Source organism: Malaclemys terrapin, chromosome 4 (genome assembly GCF_027887155.1).
Source record: "Malaclemys terrapin pileata isolate rMalTer1 chromosome 4, rMalTer1.hap1, whole genome shotgun sequence".
Classification (NCBI taxonomy): domain Eukaryota; kingdom Metazoa; phylum Chordata; order Testudines; family Emydidae; genus Malaclemys; species Malaclemys terrapin.
The window spans coordinates 73908761-73932899 of NC_071508.1; the positions used below are offsets into that span (position 1 = coordinate 73908761).

The following is a 24139-nucleotide window of genomic DNA, read 5'->3' on the forward strand; positions in this document are numbered from 1 at the left end:
CAAAGAAGGTACCGATGTGAGAGTTCTAAAAATAGGTACAGCACTCGACCCAAGGTTTAAGAATCTGAAGTGCTGTCCAAAATCAGAGGGACGAGGTGTGGAGCATGCTTTCAGAAGTCTTAAAAGAGCAACACTCTGATGCGGAAACTACAGAACCCAAACCACCAAAAAAGAAAATCAGCCTTCTGCTGGTGGCATCTGACTCAGATGATGAAATGAACATGCGTCAGTCGCACTGCTTTGGATCGTTATCAAGCAGAACCCCTCATTAGCATGGAAGCCTGTCCTCTGAAATGGTGGTTGAAGCATGAAGGGACATATGAATCTTCAGCGCATCTGGCACATAAATATCTTGCAATGCCAGCCAAAAGAGTGCCATGCGAACGCCTGTTCTCACTTTCAAATGATACTGTAAACAAGAAGCAGACAGCATCATCTCCTTCAAATTGTAACAAACCTTGTTTGTCTGAGTGATTGGCTGACCAAGAAGTAGGACTGAGTGGACTTGTAGGCTCTAAAGTTTTGCATTGTTTTATTTTTGAATGCAGTTTATTCTGTACATCATAATTCCACATTTGTAAGTTCAACTTTCATGATAAAGAGTGCAATACAGTACTTGTATGAGGTGAATTGAAAAACACATTTTTGTTTTGTTTTCTATAGTGTGTATATTTATTTTTTATTACAAATATTAAGTGAGCACTGTACACTTGGTATTCTGTGTTGTAATTGAAATTAATATATTTGAAAATGTAGAAAACATCCAAAAATATTTAAAATAAATGGTATTCTATTGTTGTTTAACAGCGTGATTAATCGCAATTAATATTTTTAATTGCTTGGCAGCCCTATTAAAAACTATTAGCATGTCTCCTCTCTGTTGACAATGCCCCCCTTCTCTCCCCCTCCCCTCCCCCCGGTCTTCTCTTCTCCAGACTAAACAAACCCAGCTTTTTCAATCTTTCCTCATAGGCCATGTTTTCTAGATCTTTATTTTTGTTACTGTTTTCTGGAGTTCCTCCAATTTGTCCACATCTTTCCTGAAATATGGTGTCCAGAACTGGACACAATACTCCAGTTGAGGCCTAATTAGCACAGAGTAGAGCAGAAGAATTACTTACTGTGTCTTGCTTACAACATTCCTGTTAATACATCCCAGAATGAAGTTTGCTTTTTCGCAACAGAGTTACACTGTTCACTCATATTTAGCTTGTGATCCACTATAACCCCCCAGATCCTTTTCCGCGGTACTCCTTCCTAGGCAGTCATTTCCCATTTTGTATATGTGCAGCTGATTGTTCATGTTAGTTTAAAGTTTATGTATCCATTTAGGATGCCTCTGCTTGCAAAGAAGTTGACATATAATGCACTGCACCCATTTTTCTCCTTTTATTAAATATATTGGACTACCCTGCTTCAAAGCAATCCCCTGGTAACTAATTAGTCTCAGTTCTGCACTGATGTTCTCTTCTCACCCAACTTCCACAAATGGCCAATTGAGCTGAATGAAATTTGAGTGGTAAACAGTAACAAAAACACTGGGACCTCATAATGTATGTAGCTGCCTCACACATAGACACCACAAGATAATAGTATTTGGCCTTCAATCTGGGATTATAGTTTCCTTAAATCTGTTGCAAATAAAATATAAATATTTGGGACAGAAAAATCATCTGGATTATCCATGATCTAAAATAAGCACAAAAACCAGATAGATGTAATGATCTTTATTCACCTGAAAACTAAAGAAGAATGACAATGTTGACTGACAGAGGAAGACCAAGTTAGAGTTGAGGCGTGTTATCTGATTATCACTGTTCTCCCCACTCTGGCCCATCCTTATGTAATGTGACATGAACTCAGCCATTCAGTGAATTGTGGAGCGGATTACAGAAAAAGCATCAGTATGTGATGAGCTGTAAACACATGTACTAATGCAGGTAAATTCCTTTGCTCCTTCTTTCTGCTTTGCTTGACTTGCTTTGAGATTCTTCACACGTACAATCTCGAGTTCATTTTACTGAAGTGAACCAAGAACAAACATTGGTTGGTAATTTTGAGGTTTTTAAAGCTTCCAGTCCAGCACATTTGTGTGGAGAGGCCTAGAGTGTAGAGCATAGAGTGTAGAAGGGCCACAACATTAGCAGCATTAGTAAAGATGTTCATTGAAGTCTGACAATGGATATCATGGAAACTTGGAATCATACCATGGTAGGACTTGGATTGTTATTGGCCCACAGCGGAATTTTTTGGTTTGTGGTAATAATGATCTTGTCAATGAACCAGATTTATTTGCTTTAAGAAGAATAGTTCTTCAGATTCAGATAATGGCAGGAAATTATGTTCCCTCATCTCAGGCATTCTCTTTGTTTGAAAGAAAAAAAAAGAATCCATTATTTAACCCTGAGATATTTGAAAGTAAAGAATGGGACATTTTAAATTCCATTCCCTGAGTAATGGGAAATTATTTTAAATGTTGCTGTCAAGTGTGTGTTGTGCATTTATCATCAAAGTGAATTACCAATATGAAATTTGAAACACCAAGAGAAATAGGCCAAATATCCTGAGGCTGAGATCCAAGGAGAGCTTTCCTGAGATGTCATAAAGCACTTCGAATCTTTGTGAAATTGTATATATGTCTTTGGTTTGGTTTGTTTCACTGCTAGCGAAATCATAACTGGCAACGTTTGGAATGCTAGGTGGCCAGCAGTTTTGCTAGTGTAGGCAGATAAATGGAACAAGAATTGTCCGTCAGCATTTGCTATCCTGATGCTCTATAGCCAGGAATGCGGGGGGTTGGATGGATGGCTTTTCTGAGGTAGAGGGATGTTTTTGTCTTGTACTTCAGTGGCATTTAATTATTGCTGTATAAAGAGAGGTGTCCTCTAAAAGACGACAGTCTTAACTCTTCAAAAAATATTACTGAAAGGCAGCGTGTTCCTGTGGCTAGGACAGTTGTTTCCATTCCTGCCTCTGCTGCTGACCTTGGACAAGTCACTTCACTTCTTTGAGCCTCTGTTTCTTTCCCAACTGTTTTTATTTGGATTGTAAGCTCTTCAGAACAGGGATGGTCTCTTAGGATGCATTTCTATAGTGCCCAGAACAATGGGGCCCCAAACAAGACTGCTGCCTCTAGGCACTACTATAATACAAATAACAATAATGTTTAGGGTGACCATACGTCCTGTTTTGGCTGGGACAGTCCCTTTTTTAAACCCTGTCACGGCTGTGCCGACTTCTTTGGCAGAAGTGGCCATTTGTCCCGTTTGCTCTTGCCAACTTGATCAGGGACAGAGAATCTGGTTACTATTTGTAAAGCACTACGTAAACTTACAGTGCTATGGAAGAAGAACAGGAGTACTTGTGGCACCTTAGAGACTAACAAATTTATTAGAGCATAAGCTTTCGTGGGCTACAGCCCACTTCATCGGATGCATGTGCTTCATACAGTGCTATGAAAGGTTGTTGTTTTTTTAACATTAATAATAGGCCTTTTCCATCTCTAATCTGTCTGATTCAGTTCACACTCTTTGCTGAATACACTTTCAAAGTACTGAACCTACATGTCCGCACACAGTCCTCACCTTAACCCTGAAGAATCTGCTGTATTGGTTAGGTGCAGGTGTGGAGTTGATAACAAAGGCATGTGCACTGTAACAAAGTGAATGATTCCAAGGCAGTCTCCGATGTATAGTGTATTTCCTCTTTCCAATTGGTTTGCTATCTCCTTCTAGTGCATGAGCACATCTGTGCATCCGAGGAGGTCTGAGTGATTCTGTCAGCCAATATCTGTTTTGTGCATGTATGTTTTCAGTAAGCTAGTTTTCCACAGTTCTAAGGAAGAAAATTCATTTGGAAGCCAGTCAGGCAGCATATCAAATGGTACATTAGCAGAAAATGCAGCTGATGACAAGCACCAAATTCTTCGCTGAGAAAAATCTCAAGCTTTCCCCCTTCTTTTGTGTGTCTTGCAGAAACTGGCAGTGGCCAAGATTATGTGACCTCAGAGAACCAACTGCTATATTATCCCAGCATCACCTATGCTATAATTGGCAGCTCAGTTATCTTTGTGCTGGTGGTGGCTTTCCTCGCCTTGGTTTTGCACCACCAACGAAAACGCAACAACCTCATGAGCCTGCCTGTGCATCGGCTGCAGCACCCTGTCCTCCTGTCCCGGCTGGTGGTCCTTGATCATCCACACCATTGCAGCGTCACCTACAATGTCAACAATGGAGTTCAGTACATGTCCAACCAGACCTGCCACAGGCCACTGGATCTGGATTCTCCACCATCCTATTCAGAGGCTGTGTTAGACCAAAGGTATGTATGGGAATTAAGTCTCCCCAAAGTTATGCTAACAGTTGCAATTCCTAGACTCTGTGGTTCACCATGCTTCCTATGTGTTCTCATCGTAGCATTTATGCTCATTGTTTTATTTGTCGGTACAAATATTCCCTGTATTCTAATACTATAATTGTACTATACTATAATGACCTATAATTAGGTTTGAAAGGATTAAATCATATTGGTAAATATTGTTTTCTCCGCACACCCACCCACTGACAAAAATTATCGAAATATACAGATAGGCAAAGTGAAAATATGATTTTAGAGAACTTATTAGAGTTTGATTTAAGTATATTTACTTTGTATATTTTCACCTGTGATGCTGACCATTTGTTTTTTAATGGTTAAAAACTTCAACTCTTTGAATCTCATCAAATAATTGTCCGACCCCCCCCCCCATAATTTCCTGCAACTGTGAACATTTAAATAGAAATTTTAAAAAATACTTAAATAAATATTGATATTATCCATCAAAATTATTTTAAAATCAAATTCTGCCAAGCCTACCTGTAACTATTGATAGTTCACTTACATGGGAACAAATTCAGCCAGCCTCTTTTGTGTACACAGGAAAAAGGTTCCCCCTCCCAGCTTCACCTTAACCTGCAGAATTAATAGTCCAGAAGTCTCTCTGCACCCAGTGGCATGAAAGAGATTTAAGGATTCAAGGGGCATCACCTGAGTACACTTCTCTTTTGAGGTCACTCCTGCTCTTGACACAAGTAATCAATACCCCCTGGCTCTTCGGAGTTCTACAGAGATGACTGCAATATGGAAGAAAACTATCACTTCAGCAGTGTTACTTCATGCCAATCTGGGAGCGAAATATGAAAACCCTGAGATTGCTCCATAGTAAATATCAGATGCTCAGAGTTTAAATACACAGGGCCAGCTCCTGTAGCACTCCCAATGAGTCTCCCTTGATTAAGGGCTGCAGGATTTGTCCAAAGATCAATTGTCATCTTAGCCAAAATGAAATCTAAAAAATTGTATCTCACAAGGTCTTCAGTGCTAGAGGTATTAAGTGTAATAACCCAGATACCTGGCACTACTCTGCTTCCAAAGGTATTAGACAAATAAGACTTCTGCACTTATTTAGAAATTCAAAAAACAATATATATATATATATATATATATATATATATATATATATGTGTGTGACGGGTTCGGTCACAGAGATCCCATTGGGACTGTCACTTGATGTGCTGAACTTACCTCTCAGCCCGTTTTCCCTGCCAGCTTGGGACTTTCAAGAAACCTGTCTTGTTGAGCCAGACACACTAGCCTGCTGCAACACAGACCCAGGGTCCGGGCCACACCCCCAAAGCTGCAGGCTTTAAGGGAAAACAGCTCTGCAGGTTACGTGACCCCAAACACCCAGCCCCCAGTGGGATCCAAACCCCAAATAAATCTGTTTTACTCTGTATAAAGCCTATAAAGGGTAAACTCATAAATTGTCCGCCCTCTATAACACTCATAGAGAGATATGCACAGCTGTTTGCTCTCCCAGGTATTAATCACTTACTCTGGGTTCATTAATAAACAAAAGTGATTGTATTAAGTATAAAAAGTAGGATTTAAGTGGTTTCAAGTAATAACAGACAGAACAAAGTAAGTCACCAAGCAAAATAAAGCAAAAACATGCAAGTCAAAGCCTAATACATTAAGAAACTGATTACAGATAATAGCTCTCCCTCAGAGATATTCCAGTAAGCTTCTTTCACAGACTAGACTCCTTCTTAGTCTGGGCCCAATCCTTTCCCCTGGTACAGACCTTGTTAGTTCCAGCAAACATCTTAGGTGGTAAACAGGAGCTTTCTCATGACTGTCTGTCCTGTTCCACCCCTTTTTATAGCCTTGGCACAAGGTGGGAATCTTTTGTGTCTCTGGGTCCCCACCCCTCCTCCTAAATGGAAAAGTCCCAGATTTAAGATGGATTCCAGCATCATGTGACATGGTCACATGTCACTGTAAGACCTCAGCCTCCATTCTTCGTGGGCTGGCCCACACCTACACAGGAAGGGTTGGAAGTAAACAGAGCCATTTACAGTTCATTGATTCTGAAGCACCCTTAATGGCTTCCACTTAATATGTTTACATCAGTAATACAAGTTGATATCTTATTCTCCTAACTTCAGATGTAGAAATAATACATGCAAACAAATAGGATGAACACACTCAGTAAATTATAAGCTTTGTAATGACTCCCTACAAGAGATCTTTTGGATAAAGCATATTCCAGTTACATCATATTCACATTCATAAGCATATTTTTATAAAGCATATGGCGTGCAATGTCACAATATATATCTGTGAACCCCCCAAAAACATGTGAATTTGAGTGTGCTGTTTCTTTCCAACAAGCCCGTAGCCCTTTCTGAATAGTACTTTTTGCCTATTTTTTCCATAGTAACATCATTGACTTTATTTGTAGAGACTCATATACACAGCCCCAGATTTTTCACCTCTGTTTGTAAATTTATAAATGAATTCGGTGCCTGTAAATGATGTCCAGCTGAAAGCTCTAGAGCAGGGGCGGGTAAACTTTTTAGCCTGAGGGCCGCATCGGGTTTCAGAAATTGTATGGAGGACTGGTTAGGGGAGGGGGTCGTGGCCCGGATTCCCTGCTCTCTGACTGCCCTCCCGGGACCCCTGCCCCATCCACTCCCCCTCCTCCGCTCCCTGTCCCCTGACTGCCCCCGGAACCCCCACCCCTGGCTTGCCCCCGCGGCCCCATCCAACCCCTCCTCTCATTCCTGACAGCCCCACCAGGACCCCTGCCCCATCCAACCACCCCTTCTCCCTGTCCCCTGACTGCCCCCGGAACCTCTGTCCCTGACTGCCCAACTCGTAACCTGTTAGAACACAATTCTGGAGCTCGTTATACTTCCCCAGTACCATTGTCTTCAGTAACCTTGTTACTCTCTTGTATTTGCAGCAGACCCCCTTGGTTTGATCTTCCTCCACCCCCTTACTGCTCAGATTCTGAATCCCCCAGTCAGACAGATCTCCCTCCTTACCGATCTCGGACAGGAAGCTTGGTGAGCACAGACACTCCAATGGCAGGAAGCCCCTTGAGCACAGGCAGCAGTCGGACAAGAGGTGTCAGTAACAGTATGGACCATCACAGAATGCTTCGTGAGAGAACACCTGAGCAAAATGACTCTCTGATCAGTCCTGTTGCTGAAAGAGAAATGTGACCGGGGAATTGAAAAGGGTATATGGGTTAGTCTGCTGTGGCTTGTTACCGTCAGAGATGGGCCTGAGCTGTGATGTTCAGAATGGGATTTGATTTGAATCCAAATCCCAACTTCCCCAAGTTTTACAGGTGCTCTGTTTTGGTGTTTGGGCTCATCATAGGCAAAGACCAGAGCCATGAGCTGAAGATCCAGGTTCACGTCTGAACTGCCTGGAGTTGATAGAGGAAGGGTTAAGTCTAGAGCTACATCCTCACTACGGGGGGGGGGGGGGGAAGGGTCGATTTAAGATACGCAAATTCAGCTACACAAATAGCATAGCTGAATTCGACGTATCGGAGCTGACTTACCCCGCTGTGAGGATGGCGGCAAATCAACCTCCGTGGCTCCCCCGTCGACGGCGCTTACGCCTACCTCCGCTGGTGGAGTACAAGCGTCGATTTGGGGAACGATTGTCACGTACCAACAACACGCGATAATTCGATCCCCGAGAGATCGATTTCTACCCGCCGATTCAGGGAGGTAGTGTAGACGTAGCCTGGGATTCAAGTTCAGATCTGTTGAATACTTAAGACTTTGTGATTTAATGTATTTCAGGGTGTACTTTACTGTATATGTATGTATATATGTGCATGTGTAATATCTATAGGTATTCCACACAAAAATACTGTTTAAAAAAAACATTAAGGTTACCAAGTCAAGCACTCAAAATATAGGAAATGACAGAATTCAGGTTGCCTGGGCAACTTTAATTTGACCCCCTTTTTGTGGGCATTAAGATACAATCTTTAATTACATGATCACACACTAATTTTTTCCACAGGATTCCTGCCTCTTGGTGTGCTCAGGGTGGATTGTGCTCCATTATTGAGCAGCTATTCAATATTTTGTTTTAGCCTCATTGTTCAATTTGTGGTTCTATGCTTTATTTATTGCACACTATTCAAACCCTGCTGTGAAGGCAGAATTATTAATTTTTTCATGGTTTTTCTGTGGCACTTCCTCATTATAGCATCTAAGAAGCTTCACAAACATTAATGAAGTTATTTTCACAACAACTCTGAGATGAAGTGCTGGTATCTCCATTTTACAGATGGGAAATGAGGCACAGAGAGATTAAGGTCAAAAGTGTCCACTAATTTTGGATGCCCAATTTGAGACACCTTGGACCTGATTTGTAGAGCACTTACCATTCTATAGCACTTTATATGTTCAAACATACCTCCCATTGTCTTCAGTTGCAGCTGTGAGTGTTCAGCACTCCTGCAGGTCAGACCCCAGAGTCTCAAGTCGGGCACCCAGATACTGAGGAACACACAGTAAGTGGTCACCTCTGAAAAGTTTGGTTTAAGTGCCCAGTGTCACATAGGAACTCGGAGGCAAAGGGAGATAGAATTTCAGTTTTCCAGGGCAATTTTCAGCTGCTGTAACCATAAGACCATCCTTTCTCTTCTGCAGTCACCTGCTTCATCCACTACACACCTTCCAGCTTCTGCAGTAAATGAGGCAGGAGTCCTACAGACAACCGCTTTTACTACACAACCCTGATTTATCCCCAGAGCAAGTGCATCCTGTGCACTGAATGAGACAGGGGTCCTGTAGAAAAAATAGTGTGTGATCATGTAGTTTTAAGACTGTACCCTAATGCATATGCCCAAAGACTCCAAACTAAAGTTGTGCACACAACCTTAATTCTGGCATGCCCTAACTTTTGAGTACTTGATTAGCAAGCTTAATGTTTTTAATGTAATTTTTTGTGTGCAATTTCATAGGTTTTTTTTAAAAAGCAAACTGAAGAAACAAATTCCAATATGTAGCATCATATTAACATCCAGCATAGGTCATCAGCAGGGCTGGAACCTTTAGATCCACTGCACAGACTTCTGCCACTTGAGCTAATGGAGTAACTGATAGCAGTAGTAAGTTGTCATCCTAACAGGGGATGTGATACACTTTGCCAGTGGGTTTCACAGATATTTGCTGACAGCAGAGGGATGGTGAGACCCAGGAACTGAGAGTTTCATTCCAAACTCTTGAGGGGAATGTCCTCTAGTGATTACAAACCCCTCTGCCAATTCCTCTCATGCAGTGCCTTTTGTTCCATTGTCTCCAACCTGACCCTGTTTTGTCTTTTCTCCACCCAAGCTCCTAATCTCAGTTGCATTCTCGTCACCTAGCCAATGCCAATCTCCACTCCTCAGGTTTCTCATGCCCGAACAGTCCTAGTCTCCCTCTCCTGGCTGTCAGTCCCAGTTTCCCCGCCCCCCCTCACCCCTGTCCATTCCTGGCTGCTCATCCAGTTTCTCTTGACCCTGCCAAGGATCCTCCTCCATCTTAGCCTTTCCTCACCTAGTACACGGCTCTTTGTTCGAGACTTTCCCCTCTCCCTGGCTCCTTGTCCGTCTCGTTGCCCTGCCAATCCCATTTCTCCCCCCACACCTCAGGTCCTCATCAGATCTGTTCCCCCCCCCCCCTTCGCCTCGGCTCCCTGTCTCCTTGCCCAGCCCATCTGTCTCCCTCCCTGATCCAGTTTGGCTTTTGTCCTCTCTGTATTTGAGTCAGGTGGCTCCCTCCTCCACACTGTCTGAGCTCCAGGAGGGCGTTCACTGATAGTGTAGAAGAAACTGGCTCCCTGCTCGCAGTTCCAATGCCCAGCCCCCCCTTCCCCTCTCTGCTCCCCACCTGCAGTAGCCAGGTCCTGCTTCTCCCACACCCCTCAATCCCTGGGCTGGAGCATGCTCAATGTGAACAAAACCTTTGGAAATTTTAACTTTGAAGCTATGATAAGTCTCTGAGTGAATTGAGGTTTTCACATTTGGATGTTTTTTTCCACAGGAAAAGCAAACGGCACATCCTTACATGAAGGCCACTTTCTGACAAGTTTCAAATGCCTGCTCCAACGTATGAGGGCACTAAAACTTCTCAACCAAATGGTCGTAAGAATTGTTTTAATGTGGCAAAACAATATATTTTCCCTAATTTGGTATTCTGAAAGTGCTGGACCATTTTGGCTGAAACATTAAATACAAAAATCAGTCACTGGCAGATATCTGGCATGGAAAACTTCAGCCCAAATGTCTAAAGTTTGGAAAAGCTATAAGCAAACTGGAGACAGGGTCCTATAATGAAAAGTATCAGGCAACCATAATAAGAGGTATACTGCCAGCACTGCCTGTAAAATATATATCCATGCATACACATATGGCTTTTTACATAACATAAAATGGGTGTGTGTGCATATATATGTAATGTATTTCACTGGCGCAGATATCTTTCTGGTATCTTTGGAAACAATACTTAAATTTCATACTAAAAAATATTGATGACATGTGGAAAACCATTTATGTTCTACAACGTTTGCTATTATTCATAGTTTCCCTGGTTGAAATTTAAGTTTCTGCATAAAAACAAAAGCACAGTGGAATTACACAAGGCATTAATTCAGCCCAGTATTTCTCTTCCATTTTATGTTCCCATTCTTGGAATATTTCCATCTGAAATGTTTGGACCATAAGTGAAATAGTGTTTAAATGCCGCTGTGAAAAGCAGTGTTGTAGGTACAGGGAGTCGGTGTGGAAGGAAGAAAGCTAAGCTGTCCCTGTTGCTGCTACTTTAAATGCCGCAATATTCCTATGGTTTATTTTTATATACAGTAGAGATGACAGTGCCCTTTCTCATATCCAGATAGAAATTAGCCCTGAAATATAGTTGTATCCGTTTCTTCATACAGAGCCTGATACACCATTGCCTTACTCCAGATTTATGCCAGTGCACATAGACACAAAATAGGAATAATAGGGGTGAAACAACTTAAGGTTTTCAGAGCACAATTCCAAACTGATCTTGGGCAAACTCATTTAGTTTATGGTCCCAGCATGCATATGAATGAGCATTTGTCAGTGTTACATTTACCTATGTATCATAGGCATCAGTTCTGTGCCTATCACTGTAGTATCTTGGAGCCAAAAATGTTGGTGAATTCTACAAATGGTGGATTTAAAAGTGAGATGGTGCAGTAGAAAGCATCACTGATACCTCTGCTTGCCCCTCAAGTTAATTATCAGCAGCATTTCCATATGGTCCCTGCGTAGCCCATCTTTCTTGGGGCACTCAGGACTGTTGGTTACTTTGTTACCCCCTATCTATGTGCAAGAGAGACTTACTGGTGCTAAACTGGGTGTCACTCCAATCTGTTAGCCACCCCAAACAATCTCCTCAGAAGCTCTGCTAGCCTTTACTTCACCTCACGGGTTAACATTAGGTGCACCCCAAGCCCCATTGAAGAGTGTTCCCCTCTAGTATCCAGTCCCCATCATTGGGCACTCTCAGAAATTGCCAGATTCATTATGTCCAAAGAGACAATGTACAAACCAGCCTGTTTGATTTAGCTGAGGAGTCGCATTTTATGTTATGTATGGCATTGAGGCGGATTTATAATATGACAAAGGATACGTTTATTAATAAAGACCAGTGATTTAATTGATACTAAGTAAAGATAGTGGAAACAGAATTGGTTACCAGTAAAAGAAAAGTATAACACGCTTCTAAGAAACTAAACCTAATGTTAGCAGTCTAGACTCCTTTGTCTAAAGTGGTTTCTCACCTTCAAAGACCTTCTGCAGAGCTTGCTGATTTTTCAGTCAAATCGGGATCCAGATTTTTCATGAATCACCTCTCCTCCGCAAAGGGTGTTCCTGAGTGGAATGGGTAACACAATGTCCTTTTGCTTCTCCTTATGTTCCCCAAAGTTCAATGTCTTCATTTCCAGAGTCAAGACGACCCCCTTGGGGTTCAGACCCTGGTTTGAACCCCAGGGTGCTGATGTCATGCTGTTTTCTCACCCTCCTGTTAACTGTTGCCTCCTGTTTACCTGAGATGCAAAGGTGTAACGCCCATTGTATTTGGCTTATCCTGCTTAATGTGTATAGACGACCTAGGCAGACAAGGTAAAACAACATTCCTTTGTCTAGGAAAGACTTGTTTATCAATCCTGCATGGTTACAGAGTTTAAACATATTTTCAGTGCATGCAACTTTTTAAATATCATCCATACATACATCACACAATGACCAATAGGATATAAGCTTTCATTTGATATCTCCCATGACCTTCCTTACAGATAAATACGATGACAGCATTGTGTTTGTTTGTCAGGCCCGATAGGAGTTGCTATTACAGAACAGTGAACTCTTTGTCAATTGGCTTTGAGGGGCTCTACGAGTCACACCATCCCAAACTGTAAAGCTGAGGAATGCTGCTTAAATATTAACTACTTGTACAGCACACAAACATAGGGCCAGATTCATCTTTAGTAGAAGCTCATGCAATGTAGTTATGCCCTCCTGCACTAGGCTGAGTGGGCAGCTAAGTGTGCTGTCCTTATAGCCCACTAGAGAGCTAAATATTATCTTTGGCATGTAGCTAGTATCCAGTCCTTATTTTACAAATAAGTAAATGGAGGCACAAAATTGAATTGGCAAAACTGGAGATTAAATTCAGTTCCTGTCTCCCAGACCTGTTCTGTAACCATGAGACTTTGCTGCCTTTCCTTTGAACAGCCTTTTACTAAAGTGCTACATAATAGAGCATCGGAATTAATCTGTGTGTTTCCTATCCCCATTCATATCACTGGCATTTGAAATGTTACTCCACATTTCTAAAAAATTATTATTCAAAGGTTCATAATTTTTCCACCACATAATTTTAATATTTTTTAAAAGTCCCCTAAGGTACTGGGTGAAATTCAGCCATAGGGCTTAAGTGGGATTTACATGGTACATATCCCTTGTGCAGGCCTTCTGCACGGGCTGAATTTCACCATGTCTGAATAGGTACTCCCAGACATCAGAAGCATGTGCAAACAGCCATGCCTTGAAAGCACTGTCTCCCATTGCCAGGGCGCACGTACCAAGTAGACATCATGTCATCTGCTCCTTCATCCCACTGTATCAGTCACTGTCATATATAAGTAAGATATTCTTTCAGGGTGTGTATATTCATGTAAATTTGATTTGAAGTTGATCCATGTGGACTTTTTTTTAAAAAAAGAATGCATTCTAGGGGTGTGTGTTTGCTTCCCTTCCAGGTAAGGGTGTATTTATCTCTGTATAGGAAAAACGTGTTTTAAAAGTGGGGATTGGGCATTGAAATTGGGTTGTAAAAGGAGATTGTGCCTTTCCAGTTCAATGTTGGAATTTTTTTGGTAACAAGCCACATTAGTCTAACCTGTGTGGTAGCAGTTTGTGCATTGTTGCACTTTTGGTTATTTATCAAATTCTTGAAGAATACAGGGCTGGAATACATCTCTTCTCCATCTTGGTGGTTCTTTATTTGTGGAAATGTAGCGTTACACTCTACAGTATGGGAACTAATGAATTTTGAGGCATCCTGAAACCTCAGCAATTCATCCTAGGAAATGAAGTAAGAAGTTTTGCCGTTACACATTTTCATAGTGCTAAGAATGAGTTTGCTAACCACCCCTTATTTAGAAAATGCCTTAGTATTTCACAGGAGTTATCTGTAATCTGACACCTTCCAGAAGTGTTACTACAGTGCATAATTCAGTGATCTTTTTAGAAGGGGTGGTAGCAACTGTGGCATTGATGAAATTGAAATCTGAAGCTTCTTGATCAGTTCAGCATGTAAAGCTGAAGTTGAAAACAGTTATGCAGCACCGTGTGAAAGAAATGTTTCTCTACATGCCCCAAAAAACTGGACTTTACTATGATGATCTACTTTGCAGCTATTCTTGACTCTAAACCTTGGTGTCCATACTCAAGGAGCTTTTGGTTACATGTTGCACCAGAACAAATGAACAACTCTTTAAGACCTGATCTTGCATGACTGAAGACTATGGGGATTTTGCTATGGGGCCTAAATCTGATCATCTTACTTGCATTGAGTAGATCCATTGGTACTGCGGTACTAGTCTCAATGGGTCTACTCAGAGCAATTAGAGTATTAAAATAATGTCATTTATTTCAGTGGAACCACGTGAGGAGTAGAGGATCAGAATGGGCCCAATGGAAGCAGGGTTTGGGCTTGGAGGGCATGTACTTCAGAAGTTCTGAGCGTCAACAAGCCCCATTGAAGTCACTGGGTGCTACAGATACAGCACCTTGAAATTTAGGCTGTGATTGGATATGTTTATAATAATCTGAAGTAAGATATAAAACAAATTACAATTAACCTCTGTTGTTGTGCTAATGGGAAACTAGAGTAGTGTTTTTAAAAGAGTGTCTAGGAATAACTTTCTCCATTCTTATCTAGGCTGAAACACACAACAGCACCGATTGCATCGGGATTCTAAATAACGGGCTTAGTTCTTTGTCTCCTTTTCAGTCAGATCAGTTTTATTTACAACATTGTACTTAGATACAGCACGTGGGGCCCTTGTGATGGATTTAGAAGTTGGGGGGGGGGGGGAGGAGAGGATTCCCATTTGAATTAATACTGCAGCATGATGATCTTGGGCTCTTTACTTTTAGACATCTTAGAAAAGACAAATGGCTTCAGCAGATAAGGGAAAATTATTACTGATGAAAAGAGCAGAGGGACATTTTTTATTCTGAATGCAATTATTAATGAATATTTAAATATAAATAAAGGAGGAACTAATGCTGTAGTTTTAAAGTGGTGAGCATATGGCAAACACTAATTTTTAACTAATGCCAGACAGAAGCTGTATTGCATGTACTACCCTTGAGTAAATTAGGAGGACTATCCTTTTTCGTTTGTGAAACAGAATCTTGCTGCATATTTTACCATTGTAAATGATTTCTGAATATAATGCTAGACCCAGATCATGCAATCAGATAGGTGACTTTCAGAGAGGTGTGAGGATCATACATCCAATTGCAGGGTTGTGGCCTTAGTTTCCATCCTATTCCCCCTGGTTTTGATCTTGCTTTTACTTCTGTAATCAAGATTTTACATGAGAACCAGAAAAGAAGTTGCAAATTGAAACGACATCTAGTTTGTTACTATAAACTGGAAATTTTAAAATGTATTCTATATTCTTTAATAAAGTTAGTTTCACTTGTCAACTGTGTAAAAACTCTGACCAGTTTGTCCTTCATAGTGTGAAGTCTGTGTCATTCTTGCTTGTATTCTGTCAGATGTAGCCTACTTTTTCAGTCTCATTTCATGTTCTCTTGTTGCTATTGTTAAACATTGTTAACTGTGTTAAACATATTTGTTGTTAAATGTTGACCTCTCTAAACTTTTTTGTAAAAAAAAATAATAATAATAATATAGTTTTTTTTAATATATATAAATGAACATTGTTTTGCTTATTTTTGTCTTTCTACATCGTCTTTTTGATCTATGCTTCATTTTACAACCAGGCGTCTGAAGCAAGTCATAGTTTTGTCATTATTATTTATTGTTGTTTGTATTGTAGTAACACCCCAGAGGCCTCAATCAAGATCAGTGCCTAATTGTGCTGGGTGGCTATAGAAACACATAGCAAAAGACTGGTATCAGAGGGGTAGCCGTGTTAGTCTGTATCCACAAAAACAACGAGGAGTCCGGTGGTACCTTAAAGACTAACAGATTTATTTGGGCATAAGCTTTCATGGGTAAAAAACCCACTTCTTCGGATGCATGGAGTGAAAATTACAGATACAAGCATAGATATACGGCATATGAAGGGAAGGGAGTTACCTTACAAGTGGAGAACCAGTGTTTACATTTTAAGGTATAAAAATTAATGTTGTTGTTCGGCAACAATCTCTGCAGGTGGTGTTTCTTTCCATATTGATGGTATGCAGCTTCCTGATCATTCAGTTTAGATTATCAGTCAGTCAGAGAAATGAAAGGTCCTCCTAGATATGATGCACTACAGTCCAGAAAGATGATTTATTGATTACATGTAATTGAAGTAAAGGCATCTTGGTAAGAAAATTCACAGCCCTTTATTAAGCGTCCTCTTCAAAACAAAATCCGGGGGGAGGGCGCGGTTATTGCATTCAGTACCTGGGGAAAGTGCTGGATTGACATCCTTAGAGAGTGAAAATCCCCATTTTATCCACACAGCTCAGCCTAGACGGCAGCAGTGAAAGCTGCTCCACCCATCCTCACCAATGTCCCTTACACCTGACCTGGAGGACTGTTTAGCTGGAATAAATGGACCAAAGGTGTTAACGTAACTCAGTCCCTGTCCAACATTAACAGTGTTAAACAGAGTTTGGAGTATGGTATACAGAGATCTCAGCCTGTTTAGTACCATGGCAAACACTGTTAAAAATCCTTTTAGCCTTTTATTAAAGATAAAGACAAGAAGGAAAAAGCATAAGGCTTTTCATTTTAGCAACATCCCTTTTTCCCTTTAGCTGGAGAGCGTTTAGAAGAAAAAACTCCCATGTTTAACAATCTCTTAGATGGTATCAAAGATGGTAATAACTGTCCTGGGGGGGGAGAGATTGGCTGAGATGGGCTAGAACTGTTGTTGTTTAAATCTAATCCTGTTTCAGTGCAGGTTGTGTTTGGGATTCAGCTGGAGAAGGGTGGTGTCAGCTGGGTCCCTTTCTCTGGCCCAGCTTGGTCAGGATGTCTCTCAGAATCAGGAGGAGAAAGGCCTGGGGTCCCAGGAGATGGTGGGGGTGGCTGCTCACTCCAGTAGCCAATTTTGCTCCCCAAAGTCTCTTTAAGGACCCACAAGTGGAATGGCAGATGGAATAGCCTATCCCATCATTATTTTGTCCACCAACTAGGCCTAATTTCTGACACGCCAATATTGGTTCACTAATTTCTGGTCCCATGCTTATTTACCAGGCATGATCTTAACACAATTCTTGAATTATATCAGTAGGTCTTTTTGTTTGGATTAATTCACTCTGTGTCTCCTTTTCATACTTTATCCCATCAACATTTGTTGTTAGAGGTTACTGTGACATTTTATGCACTCTCATGTACTTTTTACAGTTGAGCTTACATTTAGGGTAAATGTGTAGATCCAATTATTACAATAGGACCACCATTGGGAAGGAAAGATTGCAATTTCTGTGGCTCATTCAATCCTTGGCACTTTTGCTGAGATGGATGAAAAGGGGTCAACGAGGGCTACCTGTATTGGTGCTGTTCTAGGATGTGGACCTCTAGTTTCTGAAAACAGGTCTGAGACAACCAACGCTTCTCACATTTGACCCGAGAACCACTGTAGGGGTAACTCCTTTTACTAGCAACTAACCGAAGGTGGATTCCAAGCAGTGACCTTGAGGCATAGAGCTCCATATCCCTTTGCTTGATACTGCAACCTATAAATCCTTCCTGTGTGTGACTGATCTCTAAAAATGAAGTTACAGCAACCTGTTACTCAGTGTAATAACCGCATGTGTTATAGTCCCTTTCCACCCAAAATGGCTCACTTTTGAGATGCCACATCATTCTTTATCCAGTGAATGAATTGTCTGTTGCATTTAATTGTGAATACTTGCTGTTTCCTTGACACGAACAAACACAGTGCAGTTAGAGTGATGAAGAAAGATGCCGCTTTATTTGACAGTATAGATTTTTCTACCAGTTTGTGACGTAGAGAGACTAGAAAATGCTGTTTGTCTAACAAAGCATCTCAAATATTCCCTGCTTCTATAGACATGGAAGAAAAATTCTAAGGTAGCTTAATTGATATTGATATAATTCTTCAGTTGTTTTGGACTAACCACGCATGGAGGTATACGAATGGTACAGAGACTTTTCACACACTGCAGATTAATTATGTGTTCCTGTTGTTGCTGAACTCTTGATACGCAGTGTATTAACGTGTGTGTTTGTCTAATATATTCCGGAGAGAATTGTGTTCCTTTTGCAGCTGTGCCTGTGTGCTGCTGTTCCTTGTTTTAGTTCACAATATAGATACAGAACTGTAGCTGCCAACTGAGACAATAAAGATCCAATTCACAATGGGGAAGCAATTAAAGAAGGAAGATAAACTGGATATTGGGACCGCTGCCTTTCCCATACTGTGGTCTATTTGGGAGCAATTTATCCCATCTTTAGTTAGTCTTCTCTTTCTAGCTTTTGCAATTCTACCTGTTATAACCAGGAGTGAATTCTACAGCACTGGCAATGTTTCATGCATTCACAAGCTAGGTAAATGCTGTCAATATTTTGGCTGTTCTATTGCAGGTTTTGTTTATACAATTATACTGCAAAGACAAGCAGTGTACTTCTCTGTGTTTACTAACATGCCCACCATTATAAGCAGGGTGGAGGAGTTAATGTAACCAGTGAATTATCCCAAATGGATTTGGATAATGCCGTGCTTTGGAAACAGTGGAGTCAACTCAAACATTCTCTTTCTAAGGTGTTCTATGTTAGATATCCAGATAGGATATGTGACGGGTTCGGACACAGAGACTCCTTGGGACTGTCACCTTATGTGCTGAAATTACCTCTGAGCCCATTTTCCCTGATGGCTTGGGACTCCAGAAGCCTGCCTTGTTGAGCCAGACACGCTAGTCAGCTGCAATACAGGTCTGAACCACGCTCCCAAAGCTGCAGGTTTTAACCAAAAACTGCTCCGCAGGTCATCTCTCTCCAGCACCCAGACAGACCAACTCCCAATGGAAACCAAACACCAAATCCGTTTTATGCTGTATAAAGCTTATACAGGCTAAACTCATGAATTGTCCACCCTCTATAACACTGATAGAGAGATATGCACAGCTGTTTGTTCCCCCAGGTATTAATCACTTTGGGTTAATTAATAAATAAAAGTTATTTTATTAAGTATAAAAAGTAGGATTTAAGTGGTTTCAAGTAATAACAGACAGAACAAAGTAAGTTACCAAGCAGAATAAAACAAAACACGCAAGTCTACGCCTAATGCATTAAGAAACTGAATACGGGTAAGTCTCACCCTCAGAGATGTTCCAATAAGCTTCTTTCACAGACTAGACTCTTTCCTATTCTGGGCCCAATCCTTTCCCCTGGTACAGACCTTGTTACTTCCAGCTCAGGTGGTAACTTGGGGATTTCTCATTACTGTCAGCCTCCTTTGTTCAGTTCCAGCCCCTTTTATATCTTTGGCACAAGGCAGGAATCCTTTGTCTCTCTCTGGGTTTCCACCCTTCCTTCTAAATGGAAAAGCACCCGGTTTAAGATGGATTCCAGCATCACGTGACATGTTCACATGTCCTGTGAGACTTCACTGACTGGCACCCAGTATACAGGAATGCTTACAAGTAAATAGAGCCATTTACAATCATTTACAGTCCTGATCTATGGGAGCCATCAAGATTCCAAACCATCATTAATCGCCCACACTTTGCATACAATAGGATTTCAGAGTAATACTTCATATTTCTAGATTTAGATACAAGAATGATACATACATAGAAATAGGATGAACACACCAGTGGATAATAAGCTTTGTAATGATACCTTACAAAACATCTTTTGTATGAAGCATATTCCAGTTACATTATAGTCACACTCGTTAGCCTATTTCCATAAAACATATGGAATGCAACCTCACAGGATATATAGCATACAATGGTATGTTAATTAAATTCTTATCTGAATTTATATGTGGGAAATTGCCAGTCTGCTCAACCCTATTTACCTAATTGATCTTAGGTCTTGCTGGAAAAAGTGTTCATTCATTGTTTTGCTTGGTGATTGTTTATGCTCCTAAACATTTCTTTCATATGTCAGTTTCTTTTATTCAACTTTTCTCCATGCAAATATTTAGTAAAAGACAAAACCAGTTTTAGTTTTATCCAACCTGGATCTGTGTGTGATGTAGCATCAGGTTTTTTGCATCACATTCGTGTTCTGGTGAAACTTTAGGAAGCTCCAGCCTCCACAATAAGAAAAAGATGCACAAAGGAAAAGAAAATGAAGGAAGTTCACAAAAAGAAATCTTAAAGGATGGAAAAGCTAATGCAAAGGACTGATAATTAATTCTTTGCTGTGCCAACTCCCACCTTCCCAACTATGCTCTGTTCCCTAGCTTGTACATGTTCTACAGTATGACTTTCCCCATTACCCCAAGTTCTACTTGTTCCTGCACTTAACTATACTCTGCAGCATTGAGCGGCCCCCAGCCCTCATTTTTCCCCACTTCCTCTATGTGTTGCCTTCCAGCCCAGGCCTGTGCTTTAGGATTACAGAAACACCCTTGCTTTCCCAAGTTTTCTGTGCTAATCAGACAGGTCAGCACTGCAGTGTTTATTACAGGAGTTCTGAAACTCCACGTAGTTAACACCATGCTGGTATATTTGATTGTATGTTTTAGGCAAGACAAAACAATAAATGAACCACATTTCATTAGGAAGAGGTTGCTTTTAGGAACAAACTTTGAATTAAATATCCTTATTCATAGACTGATAGACTGTAGAACCAGAAGGGGCCATTATGCTCATCTAGTCCAACCTCAGGCAGGCTACAGAGATCAGCTAGTGATTCTTGCATCAAACCCAACAATTTGTGGGAATGACAAATGTATCTTTTAGAAAGACATGAAATCTTGATTTTAAAACTTCCAGTGGGTGGGGAATTTACCACATCCCTTTGTAATCTGTTTCAACGGTGGATTACTTGCTTTTAAAAATGTGCATTGTGTTTCCAGTTTGAACTTGCCTGGAATTTCCAGCCACTGGGTGTTATGTCTTTGTTGGCTAGGTTAGAGCATCCTCTAGTATCCAACTTCCTCCCACTTTGTAAGTAATTAAATGTTGTGGTTGTATTACTTCACCGTCTTCTCTTTAATAAACTGAATAGACTGAGCTCCTTTGGCCTGTCAGTACAAGGCTTATTTTTCAGGCCACAAATCATTCTTGTGACTCTTCTCGGACCACGTTCCAATTTTTCCACAAAAGGTATAGTTATCCTTTGCCTTATTTTGCAAATGGGGAAACTGAATCACAGAGAGAACCATGCCCAAGGTCACACAGCAACCCATTGTCAGATCTGGGAACGGAACTCAGATTCCCAAGCTAGTTCCTTATTCACTGGATGGCACTGCCTCACTCATTTACCCATTCATAACAAATGTCCACTAGTGTTTGGGGAGGTGGATTATTTATGATGCTTGCCAGTCATGAACAAATGAAGAGCAAAGGCTGGACCTATAGGTGATTCTATTTCAAATTCTCGTTTTTTCTATAAAGATGGTAGAGATTAAGGCACTGGCAGAACAATAGCGAGGCTGAGGCAAATTTGCCTATTGTTTCCCTTCACCTAACTTCTGCCTGTTTGTCTGTTTTAGCTTTAGGGCTTATCTACACTTCGGAAATTTACCTTATTAGCTATTCTGGAATAACTGCCCATGTGGGGATTCTTATTCTGAAATGAGTGTCCAGAGAGGGAGTTATTCTGGAATAGCTATTCTGGTAAATTTCAAAGTGTATACAAGCGTGTATAGTAGGGACCTTAATATTTGGAAAGTAGTAAACTTTTAAGTAATAATGATGTATGGGCGGGGCTGCCGTGGAAGTGCATAAAGGGGCAGAGCTGGGTTACTGGGGCTGCAGGAACAACTATCAGATTTTTAAAGACAAGACTTCTTGCTTACACCACTAAAGAAAGGGAAGAGAAAATGTAACTTTGACCATGATCATAGTAAGTAGCCCAAAATGTCAGGGAACTCCAGGGGAAAAGGGCAATGTGACCACTTTCATGCTGTCAGCTCTTTGAAGCGTGGCATGATTAAAACGTCCCTGCCTACCACATAAATGAGTATCAGGAACAAGATGACTAAAAGGTGGGGAAGAGATTGGATTGAAATTATTTTTGGACGTTTTTTTCTTCTTCCTTTGAAAATTCAGGTGAAGTTAATTAGATGGAATGACAGAAGTGTCTGATCTGAAGCAGGCTTCCTTTCATCTTACCTCTGCTTTTAGAATACGTGCATTCTTATCTCCACTCCGGGGAAGAAGAAAAGTGGGGCGAGAGAGGGAAGGAACCTGCACACTCAGGTCCGGCAGTCTCCAGATGAATGAAATACTTTGTAAGATCTGAGGCCATTAAAGATTGCAAGTGGAGAATTAATAAGAATTTAGGAACTAATTTCCCAAGATGAAGATGACCAGAGGAAGGAAACTTCATGGCCTGCAGAAGAAGAAACATTAAAAATTAATTAGACCAATTATTTTAATAGTGTCCAAAATATGTTCTGTTTAAAAAGTAAGTAGACACAAGAATTTGGTGAGATGACGGGTGTTTCCCCTAATGTCCTCTGACAGTCTCAGTTACTGAAGTGCTCAAATTAACCCCTCAGTTCATTAATCAAGCTTAAGTCGCAACCATTAATCATTATTAAGAATAGCCTGCCATCAGGCCAATGGCATTTTTATATTAATCTAATAAAATAAGCAGAGAAGAGCTCCGTTTCCAAAATGGACTAGGTGTAATCTACATCATGTAGAGGAATACATTCTTTAGAGGACAGCATTAGCGTGTGATAGGATTAGTATAATGGGGTGTATGCCTTCACTGCAAAAAATAGGTGTGATTTAACAATGCGACATATCTCTCACTGTAAAATTCTAGCAGAGAAAAGACCCTGGTAGCTTTTACCTCACTGTAGCTAGTCAAAGTCAATGCTACGAGACCTCTTCCCACCCTAGGTTTCCCTTGATTTCAAGATTAAAACTACTTATGCCTTGTCTCCACTAAGATTTTTACAGAGAGAGCTATCTCCCATGTAGACACACCCCTCTTTTACAGTGAAGACATAGGCTAAACTAAGATGGCTACTATTCATTTGGATGGGAGACCCCCCAAATAAAATCCAGCATGCTGCAGGAAATTATGTTGGGATTCCATTAAGCCACATTCTTCCACTGGGGTGGATGCTGAACCAAGGCTCCAGCATGGTGTAAGAGGGCAATATGCGGAGAGAAGTGACAACTTTCAGATGAGATACAAGTGGGAGAGTTTTCCTTTTGTTAATGGGAGGGGAGATGAATGAGGGAAAAGGTATTTGGGTCCTCGGTCCCTTGCTATAGAATTCTCATAAGGAATATAGTTCTCGGCATCCTAAGGCTACAGGCACTACAGTGGAACAGCGATGGCGTTGTGGTGCCACAGTGTAGATGTTTCCTACAGCAATGGAAGGTTTGTTTCTGTTGCTGTAGGTAATCTACCTCCCCAAGAGGCTAGGGCCATGGAAAAATTCTGTTGACCTAGCTGAGAGTACACCAGGGGTTGCCATAGCTATAGCTCTCTAGGTATGTCTGCATTGCAATAAAAGACCCATAGTCCGCTGACTTGGACTTGCGGGGACAAGCCCAAACATCTTCACTGCAATTTTATAGCCCTGTGACGTGAGTCAGCTGACCTGGGTCAGCCACTGCTGTGCTATGTGTCTTTTATCAGAGTGTAGACGTACCTTCAGGTCATTCTTAAGGGTGGGCGAGGTCAAAGTGTTAAATTCTAGGCCCCCATCGCCCGTGTCCAATAGAGTACCTATGTTACAGAGATCAAGAGTTGAATTCACTGTTTGAGATCTAGGATACTAAGGTAAAAATGACAAACTACCGAAATGTTTTCCAAGGATTTTTAGTGGGCAAAAGACCCCATGAAAGGTGGAGGGGGAAGCCCTAAGACTACCGCTGAGCAAAATTTTTTGGATGAAACTTTTTTTTTAA

General features: G+C 41.0%; 1 protein-coding gene across 3 annotated transcripts in view; it reads left to right on the forward strand.

Annotated features, from left to right (window-relative positions):
* Nucleotides 1-7810, forward strand: part of LDLRAD3 (low density lipoprotein receptor class A domain containing 3) — a 172537-nt gene extending 164727 nt beyond the window's left edge. For 2 of the 3 annotated variants that reach the window (XM_054025137.1, XM_054025139.1), the window contains 2 exons: nt 3975-4320; nt 7286-7810. In XM_054025137.1, the coding sequence (XP_053881112.1) occupies nt 3975-4320; nt 7286-7547 (608 nt within the window). In that variant the 3' untranslated portion in view covers nt 7548-7810. The remainder of the gene's footprint in view (nt 1-3974; nt 4321-7285) is intronic. The other variant, XM_054025138.1, reaches the window with a different exon arrangement.
* The last annotated feature ends 16329 nt before the right edge of the window (nt 7811-24139 follow it).